The 19,480-nt window shown below is 51.0% G+C and overlaps 1 protein-coding gene across 8 annotated transcripts in view; it reads left to right on the top strand.

Annotated features, from left to right (window-relative positions):
* Positions 1–18,488, top strand: part of APLP2 (amyloid beta precursor like protein 2) — a 43,185-nt gene extending 24,697 nt beyond the window's left edge. For 2 of the 8 annotated variants that reach the window (XM_075839108.1, XM_075839107.1), the window contains exons 7-18: positions 812–979; positions 4,632–4,762; positions 4,845–4,919; positions 5,435–5,593; positions 5,981–6,109; positions 10,129–10,228; positions 10,301–10,474; positions 12,498–12,533; positions 13,581–13,654; positions 13,835–13,909; positions 14,612–14,767; positions 17,044–18,488. In XM_075839108.1, coding sequence (XP_075695223.1) covers positions 812–979; positions 4,632–4,762; positions 4,845–4,919; positions 5,435–5,593; positions 5,981–6,109; positions 10,129–10,228; positions 10,301–10,474; positions 12,498–12,533; positions 13,581–13,654; positions 13,835–13,909; positions 14,612–14,767; positions 17,044–17,145 — 1,379 coding nt within the window. In that variant the 3' untranslated portion in view covers positions 17,146–18,488. The remainder of the gene's footprint in view (positions 1–811; positions 980–4,631; positions 4,763–4,844; positions 4,920–5,434; positions 5,594–5,980; positions 6,110–10,128; positions 10,229–10,300; positions 10,475–12,497; positions 12,534–13,580; positions 13,655–13,834; positions 13,910–14,611; positions 14,768–17,043) is intronic. The other 6 variants (XM_075839112.1, XM_075839109.1, XM_075839110.1 and 3 more) reach the window with 6 other exon arrangements.
* The last annotated feature ends 992 nt before the right edge of the window (positions 18,489–19,480 follow it).

Below are 19,480 nucleotides of genomic sequence, written 5' to 3'. Positions count from 1 at the left end.
TACGTATCTCACAATCTCTCTCCTGTTCTCAATTAGAGACTGACGGCTCTTACCTACAAAATGCAGTGTAACAAATCCTCAGCCGTGTAAGCATGACCAGGTCAAAACAGGTGCTGTCTGTGAATGGAAACTTACTTTACATTTCATAAGACCTGACAGGATTGTGTCACTGACACAGCTGCAGCGCTTGTTACAGTGTATTAGAGCACTCAACACGAGCCCTTAAGCTGCGTGAACAAAACTCGTTATAAAAGGTTCATTTTCTTGGTGAGTAATAAAGAATGTTACAATTCACTGACAGCTAGCAGAGATCTTGGGAATGGTAATTAATAGTCTCTGAGTATCGGAAAGTTGCAGAACTTATCGTTACACGATGCTCGATCCTCTTTCTTTCCTGGGTGCAGGGGGGTGGGTTGCTGCGTCTTATCGAGGGTCATACAGGGGGGGGGCACTTACTTTGGGTGCCACTGTCCGACTACTTGCCCAATCCTTGTAATTACCGGTTTTTCCCTCCAGGTTCGGCATCCGGTGTGAATCACCCCTAAAATATCCCAAAGTAAAGTGATGAGATGGAATTTGGGGTTGGGGGGGGTCAGGGTTACGTCTATACTTGGTGAATGGCGCGGTGCGTTTATGGCCAAGTGTGAAACGATAAATCTTGTGTTTAGCGGTTCAGATTTATTTCCCCTCCCCCACACAGGTATGTGACAAGATGGAGGAAGCAATGATGTGCGGTCATATAACACGGGGGAGGGGAGATGATGGCGAATGTCTCCCCTCCCCCAGCTCATTGTCTCCCGTCTTCTCGCAGCTGTCTGCTCTCAAGAGGCCGTTACCGGTCCCTGCCGCGCCATGTTTCCTCGCTGGTACTTCGACATCAACCAGAGAAAGTGTGTCCGGTTTATATACGGCGGCTGTGGCGGCAACAGGAACAATTTTCTGTCTGAGGAGTATTGTACGGCCGTGTGTAAAGTGACCAGTAAGTCGGGCCGGCGCCCCCCTCCCCCGGCGCGCTCTGCCCCCCCCCCGGCTCACCAGGCTGATTGTGGTGCAGCCGCCTCCTGTCTGTCGCACCCTCTACATCCCAGAGATGATTCTCCATCACTAATCCGCTGCACTAAGCGCAATTCTATCTCGCATGGCAAATAACGTAACCAAGTGCTTCACCCCGGATTCAGAGGGTTAATGTCTGTAGTGTCACGGCTGCGGCTTCGTGGATGTTGCTGCTCCTCCCTGTCGTCTGCTTTCTGCGCCGTGTCTGTCCGTGGCGCAACCGCCACATAATCCAGTATTTACAAGTGTGTTTGGGGAGGGGAGGGGTCTATGTGCACAGTCCGGAGAACGGTCACCGAGGTCAAGTGACTTTATCCTGAAATCCGCCAGCGTTACCAGAGGAGCGAATGTACGTAATCCAGAAGTAATAAATTCCGTTGTTAACTCATAACACAGCAGAATAGTGAGTGCAGCTCTGGAGTATAATACAGGATATAACTCAGGATCAGTACAGGATAAGTAATGTAATGTATGTACACAGTGACTCTCCAGCAGAATAGTGAGTGCAGCTCTGGAGTATAATACAGGATGTAACTCAGGATCAGTACAGGATAAGTAATGTAATGTATGTACACAGTGACTCCACCAGCAGAATAGTGACTGCAGCTCTGGAGTATAATACAGGATGTAACTCAGGATCAGTACAGGATAAGTAATGTATGTACACAGTGACTCCACCAGCAGAATAGTGAGTACAGCTCTGGAGTATAATACAGGATATAACTCCGGATCAGTACAGGATAAGTAATGTATGTACACAGTGACTCCACCAGCAGAATAGTGAGTGCAGCTCTGGAGTATAATACAGGATGTAACTCAGGATCAGTACAGGATAAGTAATGTATGTACACAGTGACTCCACCAGCAGAATAGTGAGTTCAGCTCTGGAGTATAATACAGGATATAACTCAGGATCAGTACAGGATAAGTAATGTAATGTATGTACACAGTGACTCCACCAGCAGAATAGTGAGTGCAGCTCTGGAGTATAATACAGGATGTAACTCAGGATCCGTACAGGATAAGTAATGTAATGTATGTACACAGTGACTGCACCAGCAGAATAGTGAGTGCAGCTCTGGAGTAGAATAGAGGATGTAACTCAGGATCAGTATAGGATAAGTAATGTAATGTATGTACACAGTGACTCCACCAGCAGAATAGTGAGTGCAGCTCTGGAGTATAATACAGGATGTAACTCAGGATCAGTACAGGATAAGTAATGTATGTACACAGTGACTCCACCAGCAGAATAGTGAGTGCAGCTCTGGAGTATAATACAGGATGTAACTCAGGATCAGTACAGGATAAGTAATGTATGTACACAGTGACTCCACCAGCAGAATAGTGAGTTCAGCTCTGGAGTATAATACAGGATATAACTCAGGATCAGTACAGGATAAGTAATGTAATGTATGTACACAGTGACCCCACCAGCAGAATAGTGAGTACAGCTCTGGAGTATAATACAGGATGTAACTCAGAATCAGTACAGGATAAGTAATGTAATGTATGTACACAGTGACTCCACCAGCAGAATAGTGAGTGCAGCTCTGGAGTATAATACAGGATGTAACTCAGGATCAGTACAGGATAAGTAATGTATGTACACAGTGACTCCACCAGCAGAATAGTGAGTGCAGCTCTGGAGTATAATACAGGATGTAACTCAGGATCAGTACAGGATAAGTAATGTAATGTATGTACACAGTGACTCTACCAGCAGAATAGTGAGTGCAGCTCTGGAGTATAATACAGGATGTAACTCTGGATCAGTACAGGATAAGTAATGTAATGTATGTACACAGTGACTGCACCAGCAGAATAGTGAGTGCAGCTCTGGAGTAGAATAGAGGATGTAACTCAGGATCAGTACAGGATAAGTAATGTATGTACACAGTGACTACACCAGCAGAATAGTGAGTGCAGCTCTGGAGTATAATACAGGATGTAACTCAGGACCAGTACAGGATAAGTAATGTATGTGCACAGTGACTCCACCAGCAGTATAGTGAGTGCAGCTCTAGAGTATAATACAGGATGTAACTCAGGATCAGTACAGGATAAGTAATGTAATGTATATACACAGTGACTCCACCAGCAGAATAGTGAGTACAGCTCTGGAGTATAATACAGGATATAACTCAGGATCAGTACAGGATAAGTAATGTAATGTATGTACACAGTGACTCCACCAGCAGAATAGTGAGTGCAGCTCTGGAGTATAATACAGGATATAACTCAGGATCAGTACAGGATAAGTAATGTAATGTATGTACACAGTGACTCCACCAGCAGAATAGTGAGTGCAGCTCTGGAGTATAATACAGGATATAACTCAGGATCAGTACAGGATAAGTAATGTAATGTATGTACACAGTGACTCCACCAGCAGAATAGAGAGTGCAGCTCTGGAGTATGTAACCATTGCATTGTTCAGGTGGAGCTGCTCTTCAGTTTGTCTTGCTGGCTCTATGACCGGTTGTACTCGGGGATATATTTTACATTCACAAGATCGGGTTAGAAGGGATGTAATATTACAGGTCTGATCTGTTCCGTCTGTTATGAGGCGCAGGCTGCAGATTTCAATATATTTAGGGGGGTGATCTCTGGAGTCCGGACATTGGCGCTGGACGGTGCCCCCTTTGATCCACTCTGCTTGTTGTAGTTGGGGCTCTCTGCGCTCCCTGGTGTGTTCCCCCCTCCCCCGCTGCCGGTGCTCTTCTCTGGGTTAGGTAGGGAGTTGCGCTGGGACATTCCTGAAGACTGATTTCCCGCGAGAACAGAGGGGTCATTGTGCTTCATGGACTGTAGATGTATCTGATCCGTGTGTCGCGGTCTGACGCTTCTCCACGTTGACAATGTTTCACTGTTTCCTCATTTACTGCGCACGTCGTCTCTCGCCCCAGTTACACTACTACTACACCCAGTGTGTACAGACGTTCAGAGTCTTTCCCTGTAACCTCCATGACCTGATGAGTCTACAAGCGATTGGCCCGTGGCATCTCTGATAAGCGGTGCCCTCACCTGCCGGCCGCCATGTTGTGATGCAGCAGACTCCGTGCTGCCCCCTCGCCACAGACGTGCATTACGGGGCCGGTCACGTTGTAAAGAGGAAAAGTCCTGTCAAAGCTGAACTAGTGACCACCGCTACCAACCCGGAGCCCCCCCCCCTATCTTCATAGACGACGTGGAGCTGTCGTGGCCCCTTCTGGTTCTGCTGAGGACGCGGCTCTCCCTCCTGTTGGATCTGTTGCGGGGGTTGTTGCTGCTCCTGGTGATCCTGTGGGGAGTTCTGGACATTCAGGCGGATCACTCCAGTGTTTTTCTGGTTTTTTTCGTCACCCGCCTGCAGGGTTTAGATCCATCGCAGGTTTTCTAGCCGGAGAACAACATTTAGTAATTTCTCTTTATAACTCTGAGTCCGATCAGGTCTTATACTCCAGTCACATCCAGAGCTGCAGTCAGCATTCTGCCGGGTTACCTGGCTGGTCTGCGTGGCGTGTGTATTCCTCCTGTGCCCACGCTCGGTGGCATCGTAGACAGTTTGTGTAATTCAGGATTGTGACTCTTTGCAGTTCCCACCACCCCGGCCCCGGAGGATGATGTGGACATTTACCTGGAGACCCCGGCGGATGACAACGAGCACGCACGCTTCCAGAAAGCAAAAGAACAGCTGGAGGTCCGACACCGCAACCGCATGGACCGGGTGAGTGGGCGGCGGCATCGGTTCTCGTCCGCCGCGGCTCAAGAGCTTGCACTTCACGGCTCTGTCTTCTGTTGTTATTCAGGCTAAAAAAGAATGGGAGGACGCCGAGCGCCAGGCCAAGAACCTGCCGAAGGCCGAGAAGCAGACGCTGATGCAGGTACGAAAGCCGATCCCCTCGTCTCCGCTTATACAGGCGAGATCTGACGACCCGATCCCGTGTAGGAGCCACTGAGGTCTTGTTTATCTTCAGAATCGCTGCCGTTGTAACGGAGGGGATCCCGCAGACGATGCTGTTTTATGACCCCCTGTATCTGCTGCTCTTTAGACACAGTACAGACTGCCATAAACAGCAGCTTGTGTCCCGCTGACGGATCTTCCTGTCATTGGTCTCTTATAAAGCAGCGGTTCAGTAACTGGACATGTGGGAGGGGCTTCTGTGTCATTTTCCAGTGTAGTTGCCGGATCGCCGTGTCCTCTGATTGCTGGGGGGGGGGGGGGGGGTTTGGATTCGTGTTCTCTCCTCTTTCTGCGTGGAGTTTCTCGCCGTGTCCTCTGATTGCCGGGGGGGGGGGGGGTTTGGATTCCTGTTCTCCTTTCTGCGTGGAGTTTCTCGCCGTGGCCTCTGGATCGTGGCGCCAGCCTCCTATTATTTGTTTGCCCCTTGTCTTGCAGCATTATCAGGCCACCATCAAGGCTCTGGAGAAGGAGGCCGCCCACGAGAAGCAGCAGCTGGTGGAGACTCACCTGGAGCGGGTGGAGGCCATGCTGAATGACAAGCGCCGCATCGCCCTGGAGAACTATCTGTCTGCCCTGCAGGCCGACTCCCCTCGTGTGAGTGACCAGGATGTACCCAGCCCCCACTCATCATGCAGCCGCGTCCTGGAACTGTTCATTTAAGGGGACGTCTTCTACCTTTAAGTCGATAGCTGTATAATGACCTGCAGTGGGTGGAGTTTATTGACTCTTGGTTCCGCCTCTTGTCGTTGTATAATGACCTGCAGTGGGCGGAGTTTATTGACTCTTGGTTCCGCCTCTTGTCGTTGTATAATGACCTGCAGTGGGCGGAGTTTATTGACTCTTGGTCCCGCCTCTTGTCGTTGTATAATGACCTGCAGTGGGCTTGAGTTTATTGACCCTTGGTCCCGCCTCTTGTCGGCTGCGGACAGTCTCCTTCTGTATGTTTTGTGGCCGTGTAACTGATTTCTGATTCTCTTCCAGCCTCATCGCATTCTTCAAGCCCTGAAGCGATATGTGCGGGCGGAGAACAAGGATCGGCTGCACACGATCCGGCACTATCAGCACGTCCTGACCGTGGACCCTGAGAAAGCCGCTCAGATGAAATCCCAGGTGAGTGCAGCTGTAACTGGTCCTGGGGGCTCAATCACGTCTCAACCCGTTCTGCTGCGACCATGACCCTAAACGAGCGGAGGATTCACAGGGGATTCAGAAACGCCAACGACCGAACTAAACACAGGAAATATTATCAGCAGATCCCACTGATCGTCTCACGGTAAAGGGAACAACACGACCGTCCCCTAAAAATGCAGGAAAACACGGGGCCAAGGGGTTTTGTTTTACCTGGTGTCTAGCTCTATTGAAAAGCAATGTATGTACAGCCCAAATACAGGTCACATCCAGAACAAACCTCCATACTGATCCTGTATTCTACTCCAGAGCTGCACTCCCTATTCTGCTGGTGGAGTCACGGTGTACATACATTACATTACTTATCCTGTACTGATCCTGAGTTACATCCTGTATTATACTCCAGAGCTGCACTCACTATTCTGCTGGTGGAGTCACTGTGTACATACATTACATTACTTATCCTGTACTGATCCTGAGTTACATCCTGTATTATACTCCAGAGCTGCACTCACTATTCTGCTGGTGGAGTCACTGTGTACATACATTACATTACTTATCCTGTACTGATCCTGAGTTACATCCTGTATTATACTCCAGAGCTGCACTCACTATTCTGCTGGTGGAGTCACTGTGTACATACATTACATTACTTATCCTGTACTGATCCTGAGTTACATCCTGTATTATACTCCAGAGCTGCACTCACTATTCTGCTGGTGGAGTCACTGTGTACATACATTACATATCTTAGAATACAGACTGTAACTTCAGATCTGTACAGGATAAGTAATGTAATGTATGTACACAGTGACTCCACCAGCAGAATAGTGAGTGCAGCTCTGGAATATAATACAGGATATTACTCCGGATCAGTACAGGATAAGTAATGTAATGTATGTACACAGTGACTGCACCAGCAGAATAGTGAGTGCAGCTCTGGAGTATAGTACAGGATGTAACTCAGGATCAGTACAGGATAAGTAATGTAATGTATGTACACAGTGACTCCACCAGCAGAATAGTGAGTACAGCTCTGGAGTATAATACAGGATGTAACTCAGGATCAGTACAGGATAAGTAATGTATGTACACAGTGACTCCACCAGCAGAATAGTGAGTGCAGCTCTGGAGTATAATACAGGATATAACTCAGGATCAGTACAGGATAAGTAATGTAATGTATGTACACAGTGACTCCACCTGCAGAATAGTGAGTGCAGCTCTGGAGTATAATACAGGATATAACTCAGGATCAGTACAGGATAAGTAATGTATGTACACAGTGACTCCACCAGCAGAATAGTGAGTGCAGCTCTGGAGTATACTACAGGATGTAACTCAGGATCAGTACAGGATAAGTAATGTAATGTATATACACAGTGACTCTACCAGCAGAATAGTGAGTGCAGCTCTGCCGTATAATACAGGATATAACTCAGGATCAGTACAGGATAAGTAATGTATGTATGTATGTATGTACACAGTGACACCACCAGCAGAATAGTGAGTGCAGCTCTGGAGTATAATACAGGATATAACTCAGGATCAGTACAGGATAAGTAATGTAATGTATGTGCACAGTGACTCCACCAGCAGAATAGTGAGTGCAGCTCTGGAGTATAATACAGGATATAACTCAGGATCAGTACAGGATAAGTAATGTAATGTATGTACACAGTGACTCCACCAGCAGAATAGTGAGTGCAGCTCTGGAGTATAATACAGGATATAACTCAGGATCAGTACAGGATAATTAATGTAATGTATGTACACAGTGACTCCACCAGCAGAATAGTGAGTGCAGCTCTGGAGTATAATACAGGATATAACTCAGGATCAGTACAGGATAAGTAATGTAATGTATGTACACAGTGACTCCACCAGCAGAATAGTGAGTGCAGCTCTGGAGTATAATACAGGATATAACTCAGGATCAGTACAGGATAAGTAATGTAATGTATGTACACAGTGACTCCACCAGCAGAATAGTGAGTGCAGCTCTGGAGTATAATACAGGATATAACTCAGGATCAGTACAGGATAAGTAATGTAATGTATGTACACAGTGACTCCACCAGCAGAATAGTGAGTGCAGCTTTGGAGTATAATACAGGATGTAACTCAGGATCAGTACAGGATAAGTAATGTAATGTATGTACACAGTGACTCCACCAGCAGAATAGTGAGTACAGCTCTGGAGTATAATACAGGATATAACTCAGGATCAGTACAGGATAAGTAATGTAAGGTATGTACACAGTGACTCCACCAGCAGAATAGTGAGTGCAGCTCTGGAGTATAATACAGGATGTAACTCAGGATCAGTACAGGATAAGTAATGTATGTACACAGTGACTCCACCAGCAGAATAGTGAGTGCAGCTTTGGAGTATAGTACAGGATGGGTTATTTATGTACACAGTGGCTGCTTATAAAGCTTTGTTGTGTGCATGACGTGTAATATGGGGATGAGGTGGATATTGCGCTGGATGTGATCTTTGCGTTACTGTGCAGACTATTGCTACGTCTTCCTATGATGTTGGTGTAATGAATAATTTCGGCTCCTTGAGCTGTTGCTTTGTGTAATGAGTGGAGTTTCCTAAGTAATTGGAAGGTTTGGTGGAAACGTCTGATATCTGTTGCAGATAATAACTGGTTATCCTATAATGTGGGGGAGGGGACGACACCCTGCAGACTGTCGCACTGAATATCCTACATGCTCCATCTCGTCCCGGGTTCATTTGTCTTGTGGCCGCGGTTGTCCTGAAGTCTCGGCCTCCTCGTCCACAGCTCTGTCATCCAAGGTCACCTAACAGGAGGCCCGTAGTCTAACCAGGTCTTGGGTTTTTATTGTCGTCCCCCCCCCCCCCCCCACCACCATTGTAAACGGCTGTCACTATGCAGCGGCATCTTCGCGGGCGTCTGTACGTGCAGGTTAGCGTCAGGTTCTCTGGAAGTATTTTTGTTTTTGTGAATTGAAAATCCCAGAATATGGAGGGATGAGCCTCTGGGTGATCGTCCGTGTTACTTTTGTGCTGTGATTTCATAGATCAGCGGCGCCCCCTGGTGGGCAGTGTGGAATATCAGCTGAGAAGCGCCATTCATGGCGCCTCCTGAGGACATATATTTTTTTTTAACATCAGTGGACACTTGTACTGTACTTGGTGAGGGGCTTCACTACTAACCCCCCGGAGCACCAGGGTCGACCATTCATCAGGGCGCGGCGTAAAGCTCAATTATTACTACAGCCCAAACATTTCGTGGGCTGCGCCCCAGGGCCTAATCAGTGCAAACCTCCCTCCCCCACCCGGCAGGAGTAATGACCCCCGAGCGCGGCCGCTGTGATGGTGTAATAATCTATGCGGGGGTTTGGGGTGAGTCTTGTATGACGCAGCGTCTGCCCTGGCGGTGGAGGACCCGGGTGACGACTCCTGCGGCGGTTTCCAGCTTTGTCCGGGCAGCGCAGCGGCTCGCTGCTTGTACGGTTTTCTTGCAGCGCCGAGGTCTTAGGTTTGAATTCAACCGGGGACAACATTTGCGTGGGGCCTGACCTGAGACGAGAACTTGGTGCGCGAGACGAAACTGCCGTGAATGGTGACCGCTCCGCCGAGCTCTTAGTGATAGAGGCGGGAGAGGAAACAAATAACCAGGGGTTGTCGGATGATGAAGTAGTAGTCCTGGGTTCTCATGTACTGTTGGTTGCAGTAAATGCGGTTTTACAAATCCTCGCAGCAGAAATCGCGCATTGTTTGGGGTTTGGCCTCTTTAGGAGCGTTGACTGGAACAGAGTACAGCTGCCGGTGGTCACGCGCTCGTTGCCGTGGTTTTAGCGGGCTGAGATCACCTGCACGTGACCATGTCACGAACACTACAGGACTCGTGAAGTGCAGCGATCGTATTCCGTAGACTTGTCCGGCGGCCCCTCCGGTTTTGTAATCTCCACTTCTCACCCTCTGGTGCCGCATTAACCCTGTGTGCTCTGGACTCTTGTCCCTGCAGGTGATGACCCATCTCCATGTGATCGAGGAGCGGATGAACCAGAGCCTGTCCCTCCTCTACAAAGTCTCCTACGTGGCCGATCAGATTCAGGATGAAATAGGTAAGACGGCAGTGACTGGTGCGCCGGGGGTCCGGCAGGGTCGGGGTCTTCACACTTCTTCTTTCTGTACAGATGAGTTGTTCCAGGAGCAGCGGTGGGACATGGACCAGTTCACCTCTTCGTTCTCTGAGTCCCAGGGGGATGTGCGGGTCAGCTCGGAGGAGAGCGAGGAGACTCCAATAACAGAAGGGAAACCCTTCCGGCCCCTGCAGGTCAAGACCTTCCCAGCAATTTCAGAATCCGAAGGTAAGGGATTCCGGTCCTGTGCACTGCCCTGCAGAGCTAGCACTCGGCACACTCACCTGCAGCATGCAGCCATCATGTATATAGAAGTGGACACGGGGGGACGTGGCAGGACCGGCACTAAGTGTATGTGGACCCGGTGTACCCCACTCCTGGCTGGAAGAGCATAAAGCGTGTATATCCAGATTGCCATGCGCCCCTCAAGTCCAGTGTATCCAGAATCTCCGCAGTTCACTGCCGGTCCCCTATGTTGATATTCACAACGTTGTCCCTGTCGGCAGCTTCATTTCCGGTTATGTCCATCGCTGACCGGATCCCGGAGACTTCTGGCTACAATGGATCACCCATAGAAGTTCTGCGGAGGCTCCGGGTTATTATTGGGGCAGATTTCCTCAGGTTCTGATTAAACCTCCACCGTTGTCGGGGGGGGGGGGGGGGGGGGTCACGCAGGTGGATAATTTCATTGGTAGCGGATGGTCCTGTTCAGTGACTGCAGGTGGAGCAGAACGTCTCCTGGGTAATCCGTACATGACATAATTATTACCGATGTCCTGTCCTCTGTACAACCAGACACGGGGGGTCCCATCCAATCTGGGGTCCTGGTGTCAGTCACTTTATATTAGACAATGACCGGTCCTTGTATTGGTGAAGGCTGTAATAACGTTATATTGTGGGACGTTCAGAAGGTTTCCTAATGTAACTGACAAACTGCTGGAAACCTCAGATCACCGTGTTACAGGTTATATATAAAGTCACATTGTATTACTTACATCCTGCATTATACTCCAGAGCTGCACTCACTATTCTGTGATGTACATAGTGACTCTACCAGCAGAATAGTGAGTGCAGCTCTGGAGTATAATACAGGATATAACTCAGGATCAGTACAGGATAAGTAATGTAATGTATGTACACAGTGACTCCACCAGCAGAATAGTGAGTGCAGCTCTGGAGTATAATACAGGATATAACTCAGGATCAGTACAGGATAAGTAATGTAATGTATGTACACAGTGACTCCACCAGCAGAATAGTGAGTGCAGCTCTGGAGTATAATACAGGATGTAACTCAGGATCAGTACAGGATAAGTAATGTAATGTATGTACACAGTGACTCCACCAGCAGAATAGTGAGTGCAGCTCTGCAGTATAATACAGGATGTAACTCAGGATCAGTACAGGACAAGTAATGTAATGTATGTACACAGTGACTCCACCAGTAGAATAGTGAGTGCAGCTCTGGAGTATAATACAGGATGTAACTCAGGATCTGTACAGGATAAGTAATGTAATGCATGTACACAGTGACTCCACCAGCAGAATAGTGAGGGCTGCTCTGGAGTATAATACAGGATATAACTCAGGATCAGTACAGGATAAGTAATGTAATGTATGTACACAGTGACTCCAGCAGAATAGTGAGTGCAGCTCTGGAGTATAATACAGGATGTAACTCAGGATCAGTACAGGATAAGTAATGTAATGTATGTACACAGTGACTCCACCAGCAGAATAGTGAGTGCAGCTCTGGAGTATAATACAGGATATAACTCAGGATCAGTACAGGATAAGTAATGTATGTACACAGTGACTCCACCAGCAGAATAGTGAGCGCAGCTGTGGAGTATAATAGCATATAAGTAATGCATGTACACGTTGTAGGTGGAGCGGTTCTAGATGTGATACGGGGGACAGGCTGGGATGTTGCAGTTTAGAAGGGGTGGTGCTCGGCTTTGTCCTGTGCTTGGTGATTGGGGCAGTGTTATTGCTCCTCAGCATGGCGCACGTTCCCAGAATGCCGCACGTTAGACGCACCTCTGAGGTCACCGCTCGGGTGATTGGCTGTTTACACCCGCACGCCTCTAGACAGGTCACGTGACCAGAGCTTTATTTACCGCACAGGAACACGTGACGTCACTCGTCCGTCCTGAAGCTTCACGATCCTTTCCGTTATTTTTAATGTCTTCTGCTTTCTCTATCTTTTTGTTTTCCTCCTCCCCTCCCCCGCACCTCCCGTCCTGCATAGAATCGTCACGGGACTCCTACCTTCCAGTGAGAAAAGGTTGGTTCTGCTCGCGCACCGCTCCCCGTCCCGTCTCTCTGTTTCTGTCTCTTCACATTAACACGTCGCCGGCTGAAGACAGCAACTCAGATCCGGCGCTAGATCGGTAACTCCTCCTGTGTGGTCGGGGTCTGCTGACACGCCGTGTCCTGGGTGACTTGCTGCCTTCCTCTTGGTGATTGGTCATCACTACTACTCCTATTCTCTTGTTGGTCATCCACTGTGGTGTAATGGTGGAGGTGTAGGCGGCTGTCTGTCTGCTTGGTGCCGCCGCCGCGTGATGGTGAGAACGAGCGCTCCCTGTAACCGCCCAATGTCCTCCGACCGCTTTATATTCACTGCAGACCCCAAACATCTGAGCTCCAGGTCACTGAGCGACGGGGCCGGACGCTTCACCCCCAGACGGGGCCCGGCCCCTTTAAATAGTTTGGTCTCAAACGAAAAGTTCAGCAACTTTCTAAGACGGTTTAAATTCCCCGCTCCTTTCATGCCCTCTGCTTGCTGTCAGTAAATAGCAACGTTTATTTCTACATCCAGAGTCTGCAGACCCTTCCTGACCATAGTTCGTTCTGGCAAACCGTTGTGATCTACCCAGCTTGTACGCTTTACCTGCACTGATACATTGTGGCAAATCCACAGTACAGGAGAGACTTCTGCTGTGTTTAGATCGCCGAGAGTTGTCTAGACGACTAATAGTTGTCACAGATGAGGGTTTGTTACAATTGTATTAGGTCTGCATTGGTTTTCGGCCTCCGGCTATAAACGTATGGTTCTGGTCACTGACAGAAAGCAGAGATATTGTAAACTGTGAGGAATTCAAACACAAGTCTCTAAACAGTTGAGATATGAAGCTTTATATACAGATGTCCTGTCCCTATCACAGCTGCATTGCGTCACATTGTTGGGTGCTCCTGGGCGTGTCCCATAAATCGTGGGTGGGGTCAGTGGCGGTTTCTGGTGGTTGCGCTCTGTTCTGGACCCCCACGCTGCGGCAGCGTCATGTCTGACTCCCGGTCTGTCTGTCTAACGCCGCTTTTCTCCGTCCAGGCTCCGGCATGGCCGACAACAAGCCGCTCATCGGGGCCGAGGAGAAGATTCTGAACAGCAAATCCAATAAAGTGGTGAGCGCGTCCTCTGTCCTAATGTCTGTGGGGTCCCCCTCCCCAAATCTACTGACTGCAGAGCCTCCTATACTCAGACCCCGCCCCCACCCCTAAGCTCCTCCTATTTTGCGCCCGTTCCGTACTTTCTGTTTTTTTGTTTGGATTTGTATTTTGTGGTAACCTCCCGACTGTTTCCAGGTCATTGATGAGACCCTGGATGTGAAGGAAATGATTTTCAATGCAGAAAGAGTCAGTGGACTGGTGGATGAGCCGGTATGTACGTCTGCGAGGTGTCGCCGTGGCCGCCGGAGGCTTCGTGGCTGTCGTGTCGTCTGCCCTCCCCCACCCCTCACCAGAAGCAATGACCGCTGGCCACCCACGAATCCCATAGAGCAGCAGCGCCGTTCCCTCAGACGATAATGGCGCAGTACCCCTCCCCCACCCCCGGCTGTGTGATTACTGATTGTCTGCGGGTGATATGTGATTGGTCGCCTCCCATGCCGCCTGCTGTGTGTGGGATCATGGCTGATAGGGTGACCTGTAAAACCCCCAAATCGTCATCATCAGACCCCTTAGAAATCCTTTTCTTAACTTATCTTGTACTCATCCGTGACTGCAGCTCTAGATGTGAGTGGAGTATGAATATGTAGAGGACATGATGTAACGAGGATTGTGACTGCAGCTCTAGATGTGACTGGAGTATGAATATGTAGAGGACATGATGTAACCTACTCAATAAGTGATGGATTTTCATTGTTCTACATGAAGTCCCTGAGATGTAATTATGTCGGGGTCCTAGGGCAGTGCAGGCTCAGAGGTCCCAGTCCCTGCAGCCGGGGGGCGCTGTAGAGTCGGTGAACAAGTGTCAGAGCGGCTCCGCTCCCTCGCTGCAGCGGTCGTGTCTGTGTTCCCTTGTTGGTAGTTGGTGGGAGGCAGCGCCGGGGTCTTCATTTCCTGCTCTTGTTTCTCCTCCAGGACACGGACGCTTCTCTCCGCAGTGAGTTCAGTTTCAGCAGCGGAACGTTAATCGGCCTCCTGGTAATTGCTGTGGCGATCGCGACCATCATCGTCATCAGCCTCGTCCTGCTGAGGAAGCGACAGTACGGCACCATCAGCCACGGGATTGTGGAGGTGAGGCCGAAGCTGGACAAATCCCCCCACCCCTTGCCCAACATTGTGTAGACCCCCCCCCCCTCCGCTCACCATTGTGTAGACCGGTAAAGGCGTTTCATTCTCGCCGTGGTATTCATGATGTCAGTGGAGGGCGGTTTGGGCCGCTGGGCGGCGGAGAGACCCTGAGGCGCTCGATTCTCATAATTTTTTGCCCCTGGTCCTTGTATTGGTGTTATTGGGGCGGGTGCAAAAAATGCAGCGAAAACACAAATACAAGCAGCTCAAAATTCCTGCAGGAAATCAGTGTGAACAGCGCCGGAGACTTCCCTGAGCTCCTCCTCCCGCGCAGAGATGACGACCTCCACTTTGTGGTTTTTTTTTTTAGCTCGGTTGTCCAGAAATTGCCAGTGCTAGGAGTGACTGACCAATCACAGCTCTGCCTGTAGCCCCCCTCTGGTTTTCTCTGATTAGTCGTTCACTTTCCCTTTTTTTTTTCTCCATCCGCCCGAGACCACTGACCACTTACTCCGCACAACAGCCCCCCCCCTTGTAGATGGTTCTGCACACCCGCCCCCCCCTTGTAGATGGCTCCGCCCGCCCGCCCCCCCCTTGTAGATGGCTCCGCCCGCCCGCCCCCCCTTGTAGATGGCTCCGCCCGCCCCCCTCTTGTAGATGGCTCCGCCCGCCCGCCCCCCTCTTGTAGATGGCTCCGCCCGCCCCCCTCTTGTAGATGGCTCCGCCCGCCCCCCTCTTGTAGATGGCTCTGCCCGCCCCCCTCTTGTAGATGGCTCTGCCCGCCCCCCTCTTGTAGATGGCTCTGCCCGCCCCCCTCTTGTAGATGGCTCTGCCCGCCCCCCTCTTGTAGATGGCTCTGCCCGCCCCCCTCTTGTAGATGGCTCTGCCCGCCCCCCTCTTGTAGATGGCTCTGCCCGCCCCCCTCTTGTAGATGGCTCTGCCCGCCCCCCTCTTGTAGATGGCTCTGCCCGCCCCCCTCTTGTAGATGGCTCTGCCCGCCCCCCTCTTGTAGATGGCTCTGCCCGCCCGCCCCCCTCTTGTAGATGGCTCTGCCCGCCCCCCTCTTGTAGATGGCTCTGCCCGCCCGCCCCCCTCTTGTAGATGGCTCTGCCCGCCCGCCCCCCTCTTGTAGATGGCTCTGCCCGCCCCCCTCTTGTAGATGGCTCTGCCCGCCCGCCCCCCTCTTGTAGATGGCTCTGCCCGCCCGCCCCCCTCTTGTAGATGGCTCTGCCCGCCCGCCCCCCTCTTGTAGATGGCTCTGCCCGCCCGCCCCCCTCTTGTAGATGGCTCTGCCCGCCCGCCCCCCTCTTGTAGATGGCTCTGCCCGCCCGCCCCCCTCTTGTAGATGGCTCTGCCCGCCCGCCCCCCTCTTGTAGATGGCTCTGCCCGCCCGCCCCCCTCTTGTAGATGGCTCTGCCCGCCCGCCCCCCTCTTGTAGATGGCTCCGCACGCCCGCCCCCCTCTTGTAGATGGCTCCGCACGCCCGCCCCCCTCTTGTAGATGGCTCCGCACGCCCGCCCCCCTCTTGTAGATGGCTCCGCACGCCCGCCCCCCTCTTGTAGATGGCTCCGCACGCCCGCCCCCCTCTTGTAGATGGCTCCGCACGCCCGCCCCCCTCTTGTAGATGGCTCCGCACGCCCGCCCCCCTCTTGTAGATGGCTCCGCACGCCCGCCCCCCTCTTGTAGATGGCTCCGCACGCCCGCCCCCCTCTTGTAGATGGCTCCGCACGCCCGCCCCCCTCTTGTAGATGGCTCCGCACGCCCGCCCCCCTCTTGTAGATGGCTCCGCACGCCCGCCCCCCTCTTGTAGATGGCTCCGCACGCCCGCCCCCCTCTTGTAGATGGCTCCGCACGCCCGCCCCCCTCTTGTAGATGGCTCCGCACGCCCGCCCCCCTCTTGTAGATGGCTCCGCACGCCCGCCCCCCTCTTGTAGATGGCTCCGCACGCCCGCCCCCCTCTTGTAGATGGCTCCGCACGCCCGCCCCCCTCTTGTAGATGGCTCCGCACGCCCGCCCCCCTCTTGTAGATGGCTCCGCACGCCCGCCCCCCTCTTGCCTTTGCACTGTGTGTTTACATTTTGGCGCATGCGCAGTGCAAAGTTCTGGGGGAATAAAGAAATATCCCGGACGTTGCGGACGGCAGAAAAAAACACCCATTTTTTTTGCCGACAGTCCGTAAATTTACTGACCATTGTCTACCCTGCCCCCGCATCAGACCTGATGATGTCACTTGTCGTCTGTCCTGGCGCCGGCGCTCATCCCCCTCTCATCTGTTACAGGTGGATCCCATGTTAACCCCTGAAGAACGTCACCTGAACAAGATGCAGAATCACGGCTACGAGAACCCCACCTACAAATACCTGGAGCAGATGCAGATCTAAGAGCCGGGGGATGGGGGACGGGTGGGGGGAGGGCTCTACATAAGCCGGGGTCGGGTATGTAGTTGGAATTGGGGCCAAAGATATTGGGTGGGCATTGACTTGGGTTTCACTGCTGACCAATGGTGGTGAGAGCGAGTTGTCCGTTACCCGGGCGCTCGTGGACTCGTCACTTCTGAGGTGTTTTTGTTTTCGTTATTTTAAATGGGTGACAGGACGGGGTTAATCCGGAGTCTTCGCTGAATATTTTCTCTCTAAGATGTAGTATGTTTGTTTTTTATGAATCCGATGCCATCACCGTGTCTCCTGCGTACAATATAAATAGGTATAAATATATATATATATCCACGGACCGCGCGTTTCTTCGCTTCTCGCCTCTTTCTATTCGCTGGTTTATTTAAATGAGAAAAATCTTCAAAATGTAAAATAAAAAGAGTAAACGAATCAAATCACGAAAGACGCGAACGATCATTGTCCGGAGGGGTCCAGTGAATGTCGCTGTAGAGTTTTTTTATTTTTGGATGGCACTTTATGAAGTGATGGCGGGCGGGCGCTGATATGGCGGTGGTGGAACTACAACTCCCAGCTTGCGCTGGAAATCCACGCTGGGTCTTGTAATACGACCACTAATGTAACTCCAAAGGTTGCCAGCCCGTTCTATGGAGGTGAAAATAAAAGGGGGGGAGGGGTCAGTACTGCCGGAGTATGGTGCCCCCCCCCCCCCAATAACGTTCCTGACTGGAGGATGATGAGATCCTGCAGACTTTGTACTACTGATGTGTATTCTGGGCCGGAGCGTGGCCGCCTGGTGGTCGACTTGTCCACGTTACCAATAAAAGCGATCGTTTCATTCCAGATGTAATCTGGGGGGAGGGGGTGTGATCGCCGGCCATGTAGGATCTGCTGCACTTTACTGACTCCGCCCCCTCCTATATAAAAACTTTATTGGTAACGAGAACCAGATGAACATTTGCATGCGGAGGCGGCGCCGAGTCTCACGTGGTTTTGGGTCCAGAGTGTATAATTCGCTGTGAGTCATGACGGGGCGTCCGGCTGCTCCCCCGCACCTCTTGCCCCGTTGTGCGCCGCAGGTCCCCCTGTCTGTTCAGCTTGTAATCTTCCGTGTATCAGCGCGTCATCTCAGATTTTTAAGGTTCTGGTAACCTGTGGTTGTCTTTATACTTTACCCCTCGCTCTAGTTTTACTGTTTTTTTTCCCTCTCCCCGAGTTTTTAATTTTGATCGCACTATGCACAGATTCAACTTTACCCTGCAAGATCCCTCTGTGTTCTGTGGGGAATGTAAAAAACTGGAGCAAACACGTCAATAAACACCAACTTCCATAAAGCGCGCGGCTCCGAGTCGTGATCTTGTGTCGTCTCCTTGTGAATTGTGTCCGACCTGCAGCTCGGAGCGGATTTCAGCCACGACCACCGACACTGTGTAGCGGAGCAGAGAGAGAGAGTCCAGTAATGGGGGAGGGGTGCTATGGAAGTCATGTGACCACGCTGTTACCCCCCCCCCCCCGACCTTGGCTGTACCCAGAATCCCCTCTAAGGCCCCGTGCCCACTTCAGTGTTTTTCTGACGGCTCGCACCCTGGCTCATTCATTTCAATGGGGCCAGGCACACTTCAGTTTTGTTGACGGTCCCGTTGCTCCTTTCCGATCCAAATTAGAGCATGTCCTACTTTGGTCCGAGATTCCGTGACCGTGAGGCCCATGCAAGTCAATGGGGCTGTCAAAAAAACTGAAGGCATCCGTGTGCTGTCCGTGTGTGACGGAGCCGTTGCCTAGCAACAGTTGGGTGGGCAGAAAAACATTACAGAAATATTATACTAATCGGCAGCCCCTTCTCTCTATCCATCACTGATAGAGAAAAGAGGCTGCTGATAAAAATCAGTTCATACGTACCCGGTCGTTGTCTTGGTGACGAGTCCCTCTTCTTCCTCCAGTCCAGCCTTCCTGTATGACGCGGCAGCCTGTGATTGGCTGCAGAGGTGGTCACGTGGGATGAAGCGTCATCTCTGGAGGCCGGACAGAAGGAAAATAAGTATGAACTTTTTTTTAATTACATTAAGGCCTCATGCACACGACCCGTAATAACGGGCTCATAGACTTCTATTGGCGACGGGTGCCTTCCCGTTTTCTCACGGGAAGGTGCCCGTGCCGTTGAAAAAGATAGAACATGTCCTATTTCTGGCCGTAATAACGGCACGGACAGTCCATAGAAGTCTATGGAGCTCTCGTAATGACGGGTGGCTACATGTGTGCACCCGTCATTACGGCAGCGTTGCTAAGCGACGTCAGTAAATAGTCACTGTCCAGGGAGCTGAAAGAG

The sequence above is a fragment of the Rhinoderma darwinii genome, chromosome 10, assembly GCF_050947455.1.
Source record: "Rhinoderma darwinii isolate aRhiDar2 chromosome 10, aRhiDar2.hap1, whole genome shotgun sequence".
NCBI classification, from domain to species: Eukaryota; Metazoa; Chordata; class Amphibia; order Anura; family Rhinodermatidae; genus Rhinoderma; species Rhinoderma darwinii.
This window is presented reverse-complemented; position numbering and strand designations above follow the sequence as displayed.